Source organism: Chiloscyllium punctatum, chromosome 32, assembly GCF_047496795.1.
Source record: "Chiloscyllium punctatum isolate Juve2018m chromosome 32, sChiPun1.3, whole genome shotgun sequence".
NCBI classification, from domain to species: Eukaryota; Metazoa; Chordata; class Chondrichthyes; order Orectolobiformes; family Hemiscylliidae; genus Chiloscyllium; species Chiloscyllium punctatum.
This window is the reverse complement of record NC_092770.1, coordinates 150,809-168,451: the sequence shown is the minus strand read 5'-3', so window position 1 is coordinate 168,451 and position 17,643 is coordinate 150,809. Positions and strand designations below refer to the sequence as shown.

General features: G+C 39.3%; 1 protein-coding gene across 1 annotated transcript in view; it reads left to right on the top strand.

The window, feature by feature from the left end:
- samtor (S-adenosylmethionine sensor upstream of mTORC1) overlaps positions 1-5,901 on the top strand; it is a 132,263-nt gene extending 126,362 nt beyond the window's left edge. The window contains exon 5 of the mRNA XM_072551451.1: positions 671-5,901. Within this exon, the coding sequence (XP_072407552.1) occupies positions 671-1,300 (630 nt within the window). The 3' untranslated portion in view covers positions 1,301-5,901. The remainder of the gene's footprint in view (positions 1-670) is intronic.
- The last annotated feature ends 11,742 nt before the right edge of the window (positions 5,902-17,643 follow it).

The window sequence follows — 17,643 nt, the reverse complement described above, 5'->3', positions numbered from 1 at the left end:
ACAAAACTGCCTGAGGTGGATATGTAGCAAATAACATTTGCAGCACAAAAATGCCAGGCAGTGATCATCCCCAACAAGAGATGGAACTGATATTGAATTATGTACCAGCACATCCCATAAATTAATTTTAAAAATACACTTTTTTGCAATCATGCTATTTTTCACAATCCAAGTTAAAGTCTTACCCCCCCCACCACTAAAGGGCAGCTTACCTCCCTCAAAGTTGTTCCAGTACCTTAACTTGCCAAAAGAAATGCACCTGCTTTTACGTAGTCTAATCCCCATTCTCAGGGTTCCACACTCCAGGGACTCAAAAATCCCATTTCGTTGGAGGTAGCTGAACATTTAAATGCCTTTGGGAACGTGTGAACAACTGACCATTCCCACAAAAATGGGGGATGATTTATTTGTGGTGGGACTTGGGGTTTCCAACTTCTTCTGGCATTTTCATCATAGCAGAGAGATTGTCCTTCAAAATGAACATCTGACCTGAATTTCTCCATTCAGTAAGACTATTACTAAATGTTAACATAAAATATATATTGCACACTGTGTTTCATTACCTGACAGTTACATATTTTTGTGACATGCCTTACCAAGATTTTATACACAATAGCTAGGCTGTGAAGAAATAATCTTGTAATTAATAATCTTTGTTTTTGTTTTTCAGAGTGTATACAAATGTGACTTCCTCAATCTTCAGCTGCAACAGCCCCTCCAGCTTGCTCAAGACGCAATAAATGCTTTTCTCAGGCAGCTAAAAAATCCCATTGACTCTCTTCCGGGAGAGCTGTTTCATGTTGTTGTTTTTTCACTTTTGCTGTCTTATTTTCCTGCCCCTTACCAACGTTGGATCTGCTGTAAAAAAGCCCATGAACTACTTGCACTCCATGGTCTGCTCCTAATTATTACCCCTGATTCTTCTCATCAAAACCGTCATGCTTATATGATTAAGAGCTGGAAAACTGCCATTGAATCTTTAGGATTCAAAAGGTACAAATATGTGAAGTTCTCCCACATGCATCTCCTAGCTTTTCGAAAAATTTCTCTGCAGACGACAAGTGACCTAGTCAGCAGAAATTACCCAGAGATGCTATTTATTCCACAGGATTTCAATAACATAGATGAAGAAGAACACTCAGATGCCAGTCACCAAGATAGATCAGAAATGGAAGATGACCAGATAGCTTACAGTTTTTTGGAACTACCTGATGCCCCCTATGATTCAGACTCTGGAGAGAGCCAAGCCAGCTCTATTCCATTCCATGAAATAGACGAACCAGTTTTACTTTTAAGCTAACCTAGGACTTCCAGTCATTTGCTACCAGAGCTGCTGTGTTGCCAAAATAATTCTGCTGCATTATGTAACTCGTATTGTATACAAAATATGCAGTACAGTTTGCACATAGAAAATGTGAAAAGTTTACAAAGTGGAATACTCTTTCTATATCTGTTAGAAGATGAAAGTGTTTGAGGGGTAATCCACCTGGTAATGTACTCCAAAAGCAACATCAGTGTAAATCAAAACAAAAAGATGACTATCTAAATGTCAAATTAAATGCCTGATACTGCAGTATCATCTTATCAGCTTTGTGAATTGGAAATTACCTTAGTACTTTAAATTTAAAGATTTTACAAGTGACCATGCCATTCTATTGATTACTGCAGGGGAAACAATAAAATGTTTACTAAACAATTAGATTAATAGAATCAAAAATTAAGAAAACTTTTGCCAAAGCAAAAATGTATTTATGATTTCAAACATAATGGGCATTTCTGTATTTTATCTGTCTATGTTTCTAAATTTCACTTACATGAGTGCATTGTTGCGTGTTGTCAACTTGTTTGCAGCCAGGAACTTGATTTATACGAGATATCAAATCTGAAACAGGTGTTGTTTACCCCTAATTTTGTTGCTTTGACAAATTTGAAAGAAAGGCAAGACAAATTTCTTTTAAGAATTTACATTTCTGCTGGCTGCCTATAGTTGGGCTATATTTCATACTATTTCTGTTTGTAACTTTGCAGTTAGTTTCACAGAAGACAATGTTAAATTTTCTTGACAAGCAACTTACTATGTTCAGTTTTTGAACAAACTGGCATTGGAATTTTTGAAAAGTATATGCCATCTTGTCCTTGCGATCTTTGGCTGATGATCTCTCAAGAAAGTAAAATCATTGTAGTGAGGGGAGTAGTCAGCATCAGTGGTAAAGCTGTGGTAAGTAAATTGAGGAACAAAGCAAGAGCCTCTTAGCATAATTATATGCCACTGAAGAGGATGGTTGCCTGAAATTTGTGTGTTGTATAAATCTCTGCATAGTAAATTTTTCTTATTAGTGTTCTTTTCTAGCATGTTGAACAGACAGGTAAATGCATGCATATTATCCTGTTATTGGCAGATGTACTCATCTGAAAAAAAGTTGCATTTATCCAGTCAAAAGAAATGAAGCAAAAAGTGTGATTATTTTTCCTGATTGGATTATGGATTGAACATTTAAGCTAACAATTGGCAGTGAAATATATAGAATGTAATGGCTTTTTTAATGATCATTGCAATTGTGCTGAAATGGATTACATTCAAATTTACAATTTATTTATGCAATCCTCTTTCTAACTAACCATATTTTGTTTTAAAAAAAAAACAGTTTTGTCACTTCAAGAAGATTGATCTTATGACATTACGACACAAGGGAACTTCAATTCACATTATAGTTTTTAGCTGTGGATACCTCTTTCCCTCTCAGCATGCAAAGAATCATCTACATTTATTGTGCATACCACATATCTGACTAAGTGGACAAGTACCCAAACTATAGTTACCTACTTCAGAATAGCTGGTTTGCCTTTTCTATATGAGGTGCCATAAAAGTTATTTGATGCATGGAGTCCGTGAATATGCAGCCTTTTCAACCAGAACAATTTACTCGAAACTCATTCTTCAACACTTTCCCTCCATTCCCCTATGTTTATCATTTCAAACCAGTTTACTTTAAAAGAGTGATATATTTTATAAAAGCCATTTATATTAAAACATTCCATGCTCTAATGACTCAGTGAAGGCAAAAAAAAAGTTATAATTTTCCCTCTTAGTTCCACTGATGGTAATTCAAATTTGTGTGGCCTCTGTACGAATTTTTGATAAGTTTTTCATTAGCAAAATCCTAATAGTTCCTTAACTGCATTTAGGTCCTGCCAGCAACCCAGGACCATTACCTGCTCAATATTGAATAACATTCTTGTCCTTTAGTAGGTATTCCAAGATCACATATTTAAATAGGTGCAATAAACTGCTGGTACTTTTAAAATAGATTTAGAACGACATATAATTGTCCAAAGGCTATAAAAGGAATATGTTTTCTTAGAATAGGTGCCCTAAGTGTGAGATAAAAAAATTAAATGGCATTCAAAATAAATGTTCACAAAACGGTTTGTAATAAAAAAAATAGTCTCCCTTTTTTATAACTGTATCACACAGTAATTTTTCACATTTCTATCAAATGTCTTAGCCCTAAACTGTTGACTGGCTAAGCAGTTATGTAGCATCCTAAAAGATGGAATTTTATTCTGCTTTGCCCCAGACATTTGGGGCTTAATTTCGAACTAATCTACGCAAATTTTCCATTGATGCAGTTAAAATAACCTCTCCTGAAGGGTTCACTTGTAACCTGACATATATGTAGTATCAGTAGTTTTTATAACCATGTATAATTATTAAATACAATCACTAACATATTTTCTCTGCAAATTGACCTTGAATTGTGTAGTATATTTTTCAGTTTGCATGTTCCTAAGTGTCAAGCTACTACTGATCTCTACAACTGTGAAGCATATTAATAACACTAACAATAATAGATGCAGTTCACATGCTGTTTGTTTTTCAAAAGAGTAAGATATTACTTCTCCTGTCAACTGAAGAAGTCTCAAAACCCATTTCTTCAAGCTTTTACAAATGCACTGGTATGTAAAGAAATTAAAATACTTCAGTTCATAAATAATGCAAAGATAATTCAATAACTAATTGATACTGAAATATGTTTTAACAGATCACACTCAATTTAAATTTGTTTACATTCATTAATCATTTATGAATTTTATAAATTATCAAATCCAGCAGTTGAGAACAAATTGAACGGAATTATGTGTTTCCTTTTTCAAACAAAAATTTCAGTGGCAAAGTTATAGACCAAGAAGAATGCCATGATTCCCTATGGCCCAAATTTAAATAGGCTCATGCCTTTATATGGAGCTTTGCTAATTGCAGCTACATGGATAAAATCTGGTAATAGATCAAAGCTATATTTTTGATCCAATGGAAACAAGGATTTATCTCATTTTTAAAAGTATGAATTTCTTGTAAACATATAATTTTAAGTTTAAGAAACACTAAACAAATTGTTAATAAGACAAGTGTGTGGGTTAAATGTAGGTTTGATGTTTTTATATGACAAACTAAAAAAAAGCTTTTTTTATTCAAATCTTTCACAGCACAATTCTGCATAACAAATTTTGTAGCATAGATGTGCAAAAATTTGAATATATTATTGAAATTTAAAAGGATGTTACTTGGCTCGGTATTTCAATATGCACAAGTATCCTGTTCACCAGCCAAAGGTTAGCAGGTAAAATAGCATTTTGAAAATGCCACTGTGTGGAATTGTGTTTCAATGTTGCATTTTGTGAAAAGTTTACCTCATAATGAGGTTTTGCACTTAAGCCTTGTGACCTGGGTTACAACTATTTTGCTTTACATTTCAACTGATACTTGATCTGCTCTGACTTAGACTTTAATAGGTTAAATTTGTTTTGTTCCAGTTAATTTCTATACTGTCAGAACTAAAACTTGACATTCCTGTGAAGATTTCAACAGCTTTTTTTTGCCATTCAGATTTATATTATTGATTTACTTTATTGTTAAACTGTTCATGTTGTGAATATTCACCATCATAGATGCCAAAGACTGAAGTGGCATTTTGCTTAGGAGTCCTTTATACTATGGTTAGCGAGAAACTTAATTTGAAAAGTGTCAAATTCCATTAATTTCTTTTGGACAAAAAAAATTACCTTAATTTATTTTGAAAACAATAATCTGAAATTGTTTCAAAAAAATCTACATCTTCAGGAAGTAATTGCAAGTAACCATAAATCTTCTAAACTTTTGTTTTCCTTAGACTTTGCATTGCAGAAACAGCTAATTTATAACTGGAATTATTGAATTTTCATTTTATCTATTGTTTTGAGAAATATAACTAGTTTGGTTAACAAGCAGTTATAAAAATCTTCACCTGAATTTACCAATTACAACTTTTTATTTACCTTCTTATACTAGTGTTTAAAATATGATGACAATATTGAAGTTGTTATTTCTGAAAAGTTGGCAAGTTAAAATTGTATCATTAACCAAACTGAGAGTCTGATATTATGTGGTTAAATATAAGCTCAATTCGTGCCACCTAATATTGTTTCATGTATACTATTTTTTTTAAAAATAGTAACTATAAATTGTAATTTGACACTAACCTCCTGCCCAAGTATTGATTTGCTGAATGGTATGGTTGATACTAACAGATATAAAAACCTTAATCTTGTTTACTGAGTTAATCATTCCTTTAAGTATTTATGTATTTCTACATCTGTATATCTATATAGGTTGGACAAAGTGATGGAAAACTCAAGTAATGCCAAATGGTACATTTTTAGTTATTGTATCAGTATCAGATCTTACTAAAATGAATGTGACTTTTTCTACTATATGTAAATTTCATTTTTCTTACTGGAAGTGCTTAAAACGATACCTGTTGACAATGGTCACTTAATATAGTGAAACTGCATTGTGACATATCTACGGTTTTCTGAGTGTCAGCTGTGTAGTTGCTAAGGCAATAAATTGAAATTTTCAAGGTACGTTATTGTGTATTTTTCTGAGTGAAATGTGGTATTGGACTATGTAGTATTTATTTTTAGTTTTGCAAACTACATATGTAGACAATTCTGACGAGCTGAGAATTGATGATTATGTGTTCAAAACCATGAGTCAAAATATGCAGTTTCATGGCAGATATTATAACTCAGCAGAAGTGAAATATGAAAATTTAATCAGGCTTTGAAAGGATGTGAGGAATTGTGTCAGAAATGGTTTTTAATGTGCCAATCTTAGTTTGAGAGGATTGGTTCAAATTTGGAAAAAAAGGATATCACTATTCAAATAGAAAATTCTCCACTAAAATATGATGGAATTTGCCCTGAAACTTGCAACATTTCTTTATTGCTCACCTCAAAGCATTTTCCTATGTTTAGAATTTACTTGTCTAAAATGGTTCTCCAATCTCTCATTTTTCTAGCACCTTTCACAAAGTAAGGGTATTCTTAAATATTTAACAGTTATAAAGTAACTTTGGCCTCTGTGACTGAATTTTAACTTGCCTGATTTGCTGGAAGTAGGGGGGATTGTGAAAGCATGAGAAAACCAGAAGTTGGGATTGTCCCACACACCAATCAATTTTAGCTCCATCATGTGACATCACAAGTAAGCCATCTGCCCAAGAGTCAGACTGATGGTTTCCAGTCAAACAGGAGAAATCCAAAGAAGGCTACAGACTAAGGATGGGCTGTGGCCCAGAGTTTTGAGGTTAAAGGAGGACTAATGGCTTCAGCGGGAGTGGGGACTGTGGATAAGTGGAGTTATCAGACACCTGGATGAGAGGGCCCCAAAGCTTTGGAATGCCCTACTTGCACTTTTCTACTATTCTACTACCTTCTTTATGACAGTCCTTAAAGATCTATTGTTTTGAGCACACTTTTGGTCATCTATTTTATAATGCTATGATTCCCATAGCGAACAACTTTTTAAAAAAAGGTTAATTTCCCAGCAACCAGGAAACAACAGCCCACAATCTCACATTTGGAGACTTTTACCGAAACAAACTAAAGTCAACATATACTAAATATTAATTAATAGACAACTAATATGCCAAATGAAAGGAAACATACTTCCCCATTAAGTAATAAACTCGACCAAAATACTTTATACCACAATCATAGTAGATAGATAACCAAGAAGATTCAATTCAAAGACCATCTTCGTTTTCAGGAGTTTCCCTGCTACCTGGGCAGGTTTTTCAGTGTCATTTGAACTTCATTTTCACTTAGTCTTCTGTGTATTTCCACATTGACTTCTGGTAGCAAGCTGCAGAAATCCACAAGTCTCATCTCTTCAAAAAGACAGTCAGTTCCCACCATCATCCTGTTCAATGGCTATCATTAAAAAAAAGTCTTGTCTACCTTTTTTAGGAGCAGCTATTTCCATTGCCCCCTCATTGGTTTCAATGTATGTGTGTCTACTTAGAAAAAAAAAAGCTGCTTCCATTTTGTGGCAAAATTTGAAAACTCACTGGATTCTCCAAAAGTTACATTTAGAAATTACATGGGCCTGCAATGAGAGGTTATGTAACTTGCGCTTCTGGTTCTTTTGAGTTTAAAAGCCTAAGAGAGAATGACACTGAAAGGTGCATGATTCTGAAGTGGTTTCATAGCCTAGACACTCAGAGATTGACTCCAAAGGTCAGAGAGGAGAAAGTGAGGACTGCAGATGCTGATCAGAGCTGAAAATGTGTTGCTGGAAAAGCACAGCAGGTCAGGCAGCATTCAAGGAGCAGGAAAATCGACGTTTCGAGCATGAGCCCTTCTTCAGGAATGGGCTCCTGAAGAAGGGCTCATGCCCGAAACGTCGATTCTCCTGCTCCTTGGATGCTGCCTGACCTGCGCATTTTCAGCTCCAATGGTCAAAGGACCTAAAACAGAGTTATATACTCTTGTTAAGGAGTTGATTATTTAGGAATGAGATGAGAAGAAATTATTTCACTCAAGAGGGTTGTCAATCCTGGAGTTCTACACTCCAAAGGCTTGTGGAAGCACATATGTTGAATAAAATTAAGACTGGGATCAACAAGATATTTTTTATGTCTCAGAGAATCTACAGATATGGGAAATACACAGGAAAGTGGAGTTGAACCTTAAGATCAGCCATGAATGACTGAGCAGGTTTGATGGGCCATTTGATCTACTCCTATTTCTTATACTCTGTCTCCAGCCACATCACTCCCCATTCAGAACATCGTAATGATTTTTCAACAATAAAATTGTAGGCATTTTAATAATTAATTTACTACATGCAGTACAGGTTCTTTTCCCTTCTGTTAGAGTTCACCATTAAATATCTGTCTTGGCAGCATTTTAAAGCTTACCCTGTAATCACCACCTGTGTTGACAATTGAAATTTAAAATCTGGCTTGTGGGAGTAATTTTGAAAATTACTTGAACTCACTTGAAAATTAAAGTTCTTTTACTAATGGTCAATTCTTTTAATCCTGTGCAAAAGAAAACATTTTCATTTAGCAAAGTTGCACATGTACTTGTTGAAAAATTGGTACCAAAATTTTGCCCTCAGCCTCTTTGTAAATTCACCAGATTTTCTTTCTTTATTGGGCTTCCTAAATCCATACTCCAGTTCTTTTAGCATAACCTGATTCAATACTCATAGAGTCATAGAGATGTACAGCATGGAAACAGACCCTTCGGTCCAACCCATCCATGCCGACCAGATATCCCAACCCAATCTAATCCCATTTGCCAGCACCCAGCCCATATCCCTCCAAACCCTTCCTATTCATATACCCATCCAAATGCCTCTTAAATGTTGCAATTGTACCAGCCTCCACTTCCTCTGGCAGCTCATTCCATACACATATCACCTTCTGTGTGAAAAGGTTCCCCCGTAGGTCTCTTTTATATCTTTTTACTCCTCTCACCCTAAACCTATGCCCTCTAGTTCCCTGACACCAGGGGAAAAAAAATTGCCTATTTACCCTATCCATGCCCCTCATAATTTTGTAAACCTCTATAAGGTCACCCCTCAGCCTCCGACGCTCCAGGGAAAACAGCTCTAGACTGTTCAGCCTCTCCCTATAGCTCAAATCCTCCAACCCTGGCAACATCCTTGTATATCTTTTCTGAACCCTTTCAAGTTTCACAACATTTTTCAGATGGGAAGGAGACCAGAATTGCATGCAATATTCCAACAGTGGTCTAACCAATGTCCTGTACAGCCGCAACAGGACCTCCCAATTCCTGTACTCAATACTCTGACCAATAAAGGAAAGCATACCAAACGCCGCCTTCACTATCCTATCTACCTGCAACTCCACTTTCAAGGAGCTATGAACCTGCACTCCAAGGTCTCTTTGTTCAGCAACACTCCCTAGGACCTTACCATTAAGTGTATAAGTCCTGCTAAGATTTGCTTTCCCAAAATGCAGCACCTCGCATTTATCTGAATTAAACTCCATCTGCCACTTCTCAGCCCATTGGCCCAACTGGTCAAGATCCTGTTGTAATCTGAGGTAACTCTTTTCGCTGTCCACTACATCTCCAATTTTGGTGTCATGTGCAAACTTACTAACTTGTACCTCTTATGCTCACATCCAAATCATTTATATAAATGACAAAAAGTAGAGGGCCCAGCACTGATCCTTGTGGCACTCCACTGGTCACAGGCCTCCAGTCTGAAAAACAACCCTCCACCACCAACCTCTGTCTTCTACCTTTGAGCCAGTTCTGTATCCAAGTGGCTAGTTCTCCTTGTGTTCCACAAGATCTAACCTTGCTAATCAGTCTCCCATGGGGAACTTACTGAAGTCCATATAAGAACACATCTACCGCTCTGCCCTCATCAATCCTCTTTGTTACTTCTTCAAAAAACTCAATCAGGTTTGTGAGACATGATTTCCCACGCACAAAGCCATGTTGACTATCCCTAATCAGTCCTTGCCTTTCCAAATACATGTACATCCTGTCCCTCAGGAATCCCTCCAACAACTTGCCCACCACCGATGTCAAGCTCACTGGTCAATAGTTCCTGGCTTGTCCTTACCACCCTTCTTAAACAACCTCCAGTCTTCCGTCACCTCACCTGTGACTATCAATGATACAAATATCTCAGCAAGAGGCCCAGCAATCACTTCTCTAGCTTCCCACAGAGTTCTAGAGTACACCTGATCAGGTGGTGGGGATTTATTCACTTTTATGCATTTCAAGACATCCAGCACTTCCTCCTCTGTAATATGGACATTTTGCAAGATGTCACCATTTATTTCCCGACAGTCTATATCTTCTATATCCTTTTCCACGGTAAACACTGATGCAAAATACTCATTTAGTATCTCCCCCATTTTCTGCGGCTCCACACAAAGGCTGCCTTGCTGATCTTTGAGGGGCCCTATTCTCTCCCGAGTTACCCTTTTGTCCTTAATGTATTTGTAAAAACTCTTTGGATTCTCCTTAATTCTGTATACAATTCACTGGGGATTGGTTAGCTCAGTTGGATAGATGCTGGTTTGTGCTGTCAGTAGAGTGTGTTCGATTCCTGCACTGGTTGAGGGACTTTTCATGACGGACTTTCCTTCTCAACCTCTCCCTTTGCCTGACACATAGTGACCCTCAGATTGAACCACCACCAGTTATATCTCTAATGAGGGAGCAGCCCTATGGTCTCATAAAACTATGGCAACTTTACCTTTTTACAATTCAGTAAATTGAAAATCAAAATGATGGAAATTTGCACGTTACTACAAATCTATTGTTTAATTCTGTTCCTTATTTGTTGACTCACCTTAATCCAGTTGGCATGAATTCTTGCCAGAGGAAACCTCCCAAAGGAAGTTAAAAATCACACAACACCAGGTTATAGTCCAACAGGTTTAATTGGAAGCACACTAGCTTTCGGAGTGACGGTCCTTCATCAGGTGATAGACCTAATGAAGGAGCGTTGCTCCGAAAGATAGTGTGCTTCCAATTAAACCTGTTGGACTATAACCTGGTGTTGTGATTTTTTAACTTTGTACACCCCAGTCCAACACCGGCATCTCCAAATCATGACTCCCAAAGGAAGGCATTGAGTATGATAGAAGTGGGTAGAAGAGCATTTAGTGGTAAATGCAGGAGCAGGAGATGTTATCAAGTTCCCTCAGTGAATAAGAAGAGCTTAAGGGTTAGCAGTTTGTGAGGAGAACTCCACAGTTCACACAATTGCCACAGTTATGGAGTCATACAGCATGGAAACAGACCCTTCAGTCCAACTAATCCATGCCAAGCATAATCCCAAACTAAACTAGTCCCACCTGCCTGCTCCTGGCCCATATCCCTCCAAACCTTTCCTGTTTATGTATCTATCCAAATGTCTTCTAAGTGTTGTACCCTCATCCACCACTTTCTCAAGAAGTTCATTCCACACACAAACCACCCTCTGTGCAAAATTTTTTTTTTAAAGCTTTCTCCTCTCATCTTAAAAATCTGCCCCCGGCTTTGAAATCCCCCATTCTGTGGAAAAGACAACTTTCATTACCTCTATCTATAATTCTCATTATTTTATAAACTTTCTATCAGATAATCTCTCAACCTCCTATGCTCCAGTGGAAAAAGTCCCACCCTATCCAGCCTTATTGATGAACATAAATTTATTTGTCATGTTGCAGCATTTCCATGAATTTAATTAAAAGAGTATATTACGGTTTAACTATTTCAGGTTGTTATTTAAATTGTCGAGAGTCAGGACCCTGAGAACATTTGTGATAGGTCCCAAAGGTATCATCAAAGGTATGTTTCGTCTGGTTAATTTCATTGAGAAAAGCATCATCGGCAAGCCAACCGGATTGTGGGTGCTTGTGGCTATGAACTGAAATCCAAAGAGAGAACCCCTGACCTAACACCTTGGTGTAGATTAGATCAGCGACAGTATGTAGGGTACTTCCTACTCTCTGGATTTAATTATTTGTTTTATTTTTTTAAAGCCGGATGTTAAATTTGTAAAACAAATTCAGAGCCTTTCTGATTCAAGTTAGGTGTTTATTTCTTAATTTCCACTTACTTTCACATCTGCAGGTTCTGTCTGTGACTGAAGCTTCCATTAGCCAAGTATCCAAATTGTCCAGCATCATAACTGCATTCACTTCACCCTGTTTAAATTCACAATCTCTTCTAAATTTAAGCATTTCCACGGGTTAAATTTTCCTATTTTCCATGCAAGTGTTTTTTTGAGTGAGATTCATGGTGTCATACAATCTCCCACTCTTCACCTCATTAATTATGCACCTAGACTCTGATGTTTTATAGAATGCCATGACACAAGAAGCAGAAGTGCTCACCACTGTTGCGACCTTTCATTGTTCATGCTGCTGGTACCATATTACAGCCTCCCAAAAGAAGGTATTGAGTATGATAGAAGGTAGAAGGGCAGTTAATGGTAAATACAGGAGCAGGAGAGGTTGTCATGTGTCCCCAGTGAGTAGAAAGAGCTTAAGGGTTAGCAGTTTGTGAGGATGAGATATGTGAGAACTAGAGTGGATATAATGCATGCCAAGGTAAGTTGTAGTTGTAGTCCATGAGCTTTGGTGAGAGGCATATGCAGAGGCACAGCTAAAAGTCCTATGCCGAAAAATTAAATTATAAGTTGTATTTCAAAACACAAGCTTATTGTAAAGTGCCAATTTTGTAACACTGAAGATCTGTGAAACACTTCTTTATTTTAAGGCACCATACAACTATAAATTGTTATAGTTTACATTGGTTATATCATCATTAGATTATAACATAGCATCAGTAGCATTGTAAGAGTCATTCCATTGCATCTGTAGATATTCATTTTGCATATCAATAATGGTGTTTGAAATATTTTAATAAAACCTTGGCTTTGTCACTGGTGTGATAAATGAGGTTGTTGCCATTCTGTTCAACAGCAAAACAACCTTAATTTTCAGTAAACCTTTTCTTGATTTGAATAACTTAATTTGAATACTTGACAGTAGAAGTAGTTTAAATGTAGGTTGAATAGAGATTAACAAAGTACTTACACAGACCACTTCCGCTTTGGCCAAGTGGTCGTCACAACACTACAGATTAACATATTAGAGTTTTTGAAAAGATTTCTAGCTCGGGTTACGGGTAAGGTGATAGATTCGTTTGCTGAGCTGATGTGCCATTAACATTTGTATTTCACTAAATTTTCTTTTATTATAAATGTAGTTAACGGTATGTTCATAATCAAAATCTTTCTGGACATTAGAGTCAAAGGTCATTGTGCAAGATACCACTAAGATGGAAAAATGTTATTTAATTAAAGTGCTTCAATCTTGCCCAACATCTCAAACCTTTCATCAGAACTTTTTGTTCATTTGATACTCAGTCTTGGTCTACCTCAAATATTCCTGATCATTCAGCAGCAATAACCATGATTTATATCCAAGCTAAAGGTGGCAACTGTCTTGGCAATTGAAACAACTTATGGGAGAAAGATATATTTATGAATGTCAGACATTGAAGTGTTTGTGAGCTTTGTTTTGACCATAGATGTAACTTGCTGACACAAACCTGGTCCTTGACTGTGTTTTATGAAACAGATGAGCACTAATCCAACATTGTGATAATCCTGGAGCTATTACTCTGGTACATGAAATGAATGAATATCCTAGATTTTGCAGTAGTAATTCTAGTGAACCTGTTGGTGTTCACCATTATTATTTGTCTGAAGCTGATCTCAATGTCTGCAGTGAATGCAATCAAAGATGGAAATGCAGATATTGCTGTTTGCATTCTGTGTTCCTTCACAAGGTACAATATAGAAGTCACAACAGAATTGAATAGATATAACTAAACAGACCAAATCATATCCTTTTACCCTATTAGTATTGTGGCAAAACATTGCCACAATACTAATAGGGTAAAAGGATATGTGGCAAAACATTGCCACAATGTTTCCTTTCTGGAATCTGGTACTAATGGCATATAAATTCATACATATACAACTACACAGCCTCACTCGACCTGAAAAACAAATTTCATATTTGTGAAATGTTAAATTTCTATATTCTGATAAACTTTTTTAAAGTAAAATATATTTTAAAAATTGTAATTTCAGTCACTTACCTTAGATTAGATTAGATTACTTACAGTGTGGAAACAGGCCCTTCGGCCCAACAAGTCCACACCGCCCCGCCGAAGCGCAACCCACCCATACCCCTACGTCTACCCCTTACCTACACTACGGACAATTTAGGATGGTCAATTCACCTGACCTGCACATCTTTGGACTGTGGGAGGAAACCGGAGCACCCGGAGGAAACCCACGCAGACACAGGGAGAACGTGCAAACTCCACACAGTCAGTCGCCAGAGGCGGGAATTGAACCCGGGTCTCTGGCGCTGTGAGGCAGCAGTGCTAACCACTGTGCCACCGTGCCGCCCACGATGTAAATCCTAATCATCATTTTGTATGCAGTGAACTTATTATGATGAATGTGGAGTCCTGATAGCCAACGATTAGATTAGATTAGATTATTTACAGTGTGGAAACAGGCCCTTTGGCCCAACAAGTCCAAACCGACCCGCCGAAGTGCAACCCACCCATACCCATTCCCTTATGTTTACCCCTTCACCTTAACACTATGGGCAATTTTAGCCTGGCCAATTCACCTAACCTGCACATTTTTGGATTGTGGGAGGAAACCAGAGCACCCAGAGGAAACCCACGCAGACACGGGGAGAATGTGCAAACTCCACACAGAGAGTCACCTGAGGTGGGAATTGAACTCTGGCGCTGTGAGGCAGCAGTGCTAACCACTGTGCCACCATGCCACCCAAATTGATTCGTGAAAGGTGTATGGCACAGAAAGGGGCCATATGGTCAGCCAAGAAAGAGCTATACAGTTTAATTCCACTTTCCAGCATTTTGTCCAAAGCCCTAAAGGTTATGGTACTTGAGGTGTGTATTCAGACACTTTTTAAATGAGATTATATTAATTGAAGACAAACAAATGCACATTTCAATAAAAGCTGGCCAACACCTCAAGAAGAGGATAGCCCAGCAAAAGTAATAACTCAAAAACACCATATGTTTCATGGCACATGAAGATAAAGAGTTGTAATGAAAGTACAGGAGTATAGCTCTTTCTTGGCTGACCATATGGCCCCTTTCTGTGCCATACACCTTTCACGAATCAATTTGGGTGGCATGGTGGCACAGTGGTTATACCCAATATTCTATCACTCTTATAGAGGCAAGAAAATTTCAAAGCATTCAAAACGGCACCCTTATAGCAGCAGTATAGATTTAACAAGGGGGTGGGAGCTTTGAACGTATGAACTACTAGTCTCAAGCAGTGGCATAGTGGTTATATTCCTAGTAATACAGAGGCCTAGGGAAATCCTCTGGGGCCAAAATGAATGCAAGAACTGCCTTTATTGGAAATTTGAAAGAAAAACAGAAAATGTCAGTTTTGGGATTATCTGTGGAGAGAAAACAGTTAATATTTTGAGTTTAATGTGACTCATCCAGAACTGAAGAGAGAGGTGGCAAATTGCTAGGTTTTATATGTGGGAAAAGATGGGGGGGGAGAAGCAAATGGAACAGAGGGAGGTTCATGGAATGTTAGACGGTAAAGGAGGTTTAAAATCACGGGTCACAGTAAAAATGGCAATAGTTTCATCTGAACAGGTTAGGCCCAGAGTAGGTGTTAATAGCTGAATATATGTCAGCTCTGCTGAAACCAGACCAATAACCTCAACCTCTGATCTCTTAACATTTAATACTTGCTCTTGAGGCTCTCATTTCTGTACAAGGTCTGCTGCAGCGTTCCAGTGAAGCATCTTGTCTTCCCATTAGGCACTTCCTTGCCTCTGGGCTCAACATTGAGTGCAACAACTTCAGACCATGAACACTTTCCTCCATTTTGTTTCTTATCTGATTATTCAAATTATTTGTGTAGCAGAAATTATTTATATAATGGTTGCCATGTACATATTGGTAGCTGAATTTTCTACATTACATCAGTGACAACAATTCAAAAGTTCACTTCATTAACTTCCTGAGCATTCTTTGTCTCATCACCTGGAGTATTATTTTTCTTTGCAATGAGATTACATGGCTGTGGAGTTGAGTGAGGCTGAGAGAAAGGATGTATTATTTAGATCCAAAATGAGGTTCAGTGTTATTGAGGTACTTTACCTTAGGATCTTTTCCACAAATTCCCATTTAACTACCAGGGAGGTTTGCTAAATGTGATGTGGCTGGGGATGGAGTGGTGGGATGGGTTGGGGTTGAATTGTTGGTTTGGGTTGGGGCTGTGGTTGTGGATTGGTTGGGGTTGGGGTGAGAGGTATGGTTGTGGGATGGGTGGGGGAGTGGGTTTGGGATGGGGTGGTGAGATGGGTTGGGGGTGTGGCTGTGGGTTAGTTGGGGTCTGGGTGAGAGCTGTGTTTGTGCGATAGAGTGGGTTGGGGGCAGGGTGAGAGTTGTGGTTGTGGGATGGAGATGGGTTGGGGCTGTGGTTGTGGTTTGGTTGGAGTCGGAAAGAGAGGTGTGGTTGTGGGATAGGGTCGTGGAAAGTGGTGGGGGAGTGGGTTGTGGGATGGGTTGAGGGTGTGGTTGTGGTTTGGTTGGGGTCGGAAAGAGAGGTGTGGTTGTGGGATAGGGTCGTGGAAAGTGGTGGGGGAGTGGGTTGTGGGATGGGTTGAGGGTGTGGTTGGGGTCGGGGTGAGAATTGTGATTGTGGATTGGTTGGGAGTGTTTGGGGGAGTGTGTGGTTATGGGTTGGGGATGGGGTGGTTGATTGGGGCTGTGGTGGGATGGGGTGGGGGAGTGGGTTATGGTGCGGTGGAGTGCGTTTGGGGGGGTGTTGTGGTACGATGGAGTGGGTTTGGTGGGGGTGGTGTTGGGGTACGATGGAGTGGGTTTGGGGTACGATGGAGTGGGTTTGGGGTACGATGGAGTGGGTTTGGGGTACGATGGAGTGGGTTTGGGGTACGATGGAGTGGGTGTCGTGGTACGATGGAGTGGGTGTCGTGGTACGATGGAGAGGGTTTGTGGGGGGTGTCGTAGTACGATGGAGAGGGTTTGTGGGGGGTGTCGTGGTACGATGGAGAGGGTTTGTGGGGGGTGTCGTGGTACGATGGAGAGGGTTTGTGGGGGGTGTCGTGGTACGATGGAGAGGGTTTGTGGGGGGTGTCGTGGTACGATGGAGAGGGTTTGTGGGGGGTGTCGTGGTACGATGGAGAGGGTTTGTGGGGGGTGTCGTGGTACGATGGAGAGGGTTTTGGGGGGGTGTCGTGGTACGATGGAGAGGGTTTTGGGGGGGTGTCGTGGTACGATGGAGAGGGTTTTGGGGGGGTGTCGTGGTACGATGGAGAGGGTTTTGGGGGGGTGTCGTGGTACGATGGAGAGGGTTTTGGGGGGGTGTCGTGGTACGATGGAGTGGGTTGGGGGGGATGTTGCAGTGCCATAGAGGGGGTTGGGGGGGTGTTGCGATGCGATGGAGTGGGTTTGGCTGGGGGGTGTTGCGGTGCGATGGAGTGGGTTTGGCTGGGGGGTGTTGCGGTGCGATGGAGTGGGTTTGGCTGGGGGGTGTTGCGGTGCGATGGAGTGGGTTTGGCTGGGGGGTGTTGCGGTGCGATGGAGTGGGTTTGGCGGGGGGGGTGTTGCGGTACGATGGAGTGGGTTTGGCGGGGGGGTGTTGCGGTACGATGGAGTGGGTTTGGCGGGGGGGTGTTGCGGTACGATGGAGTGGGTTTGGCGGGGGGGTGTTGCGGTACGATGGAGTGGGTT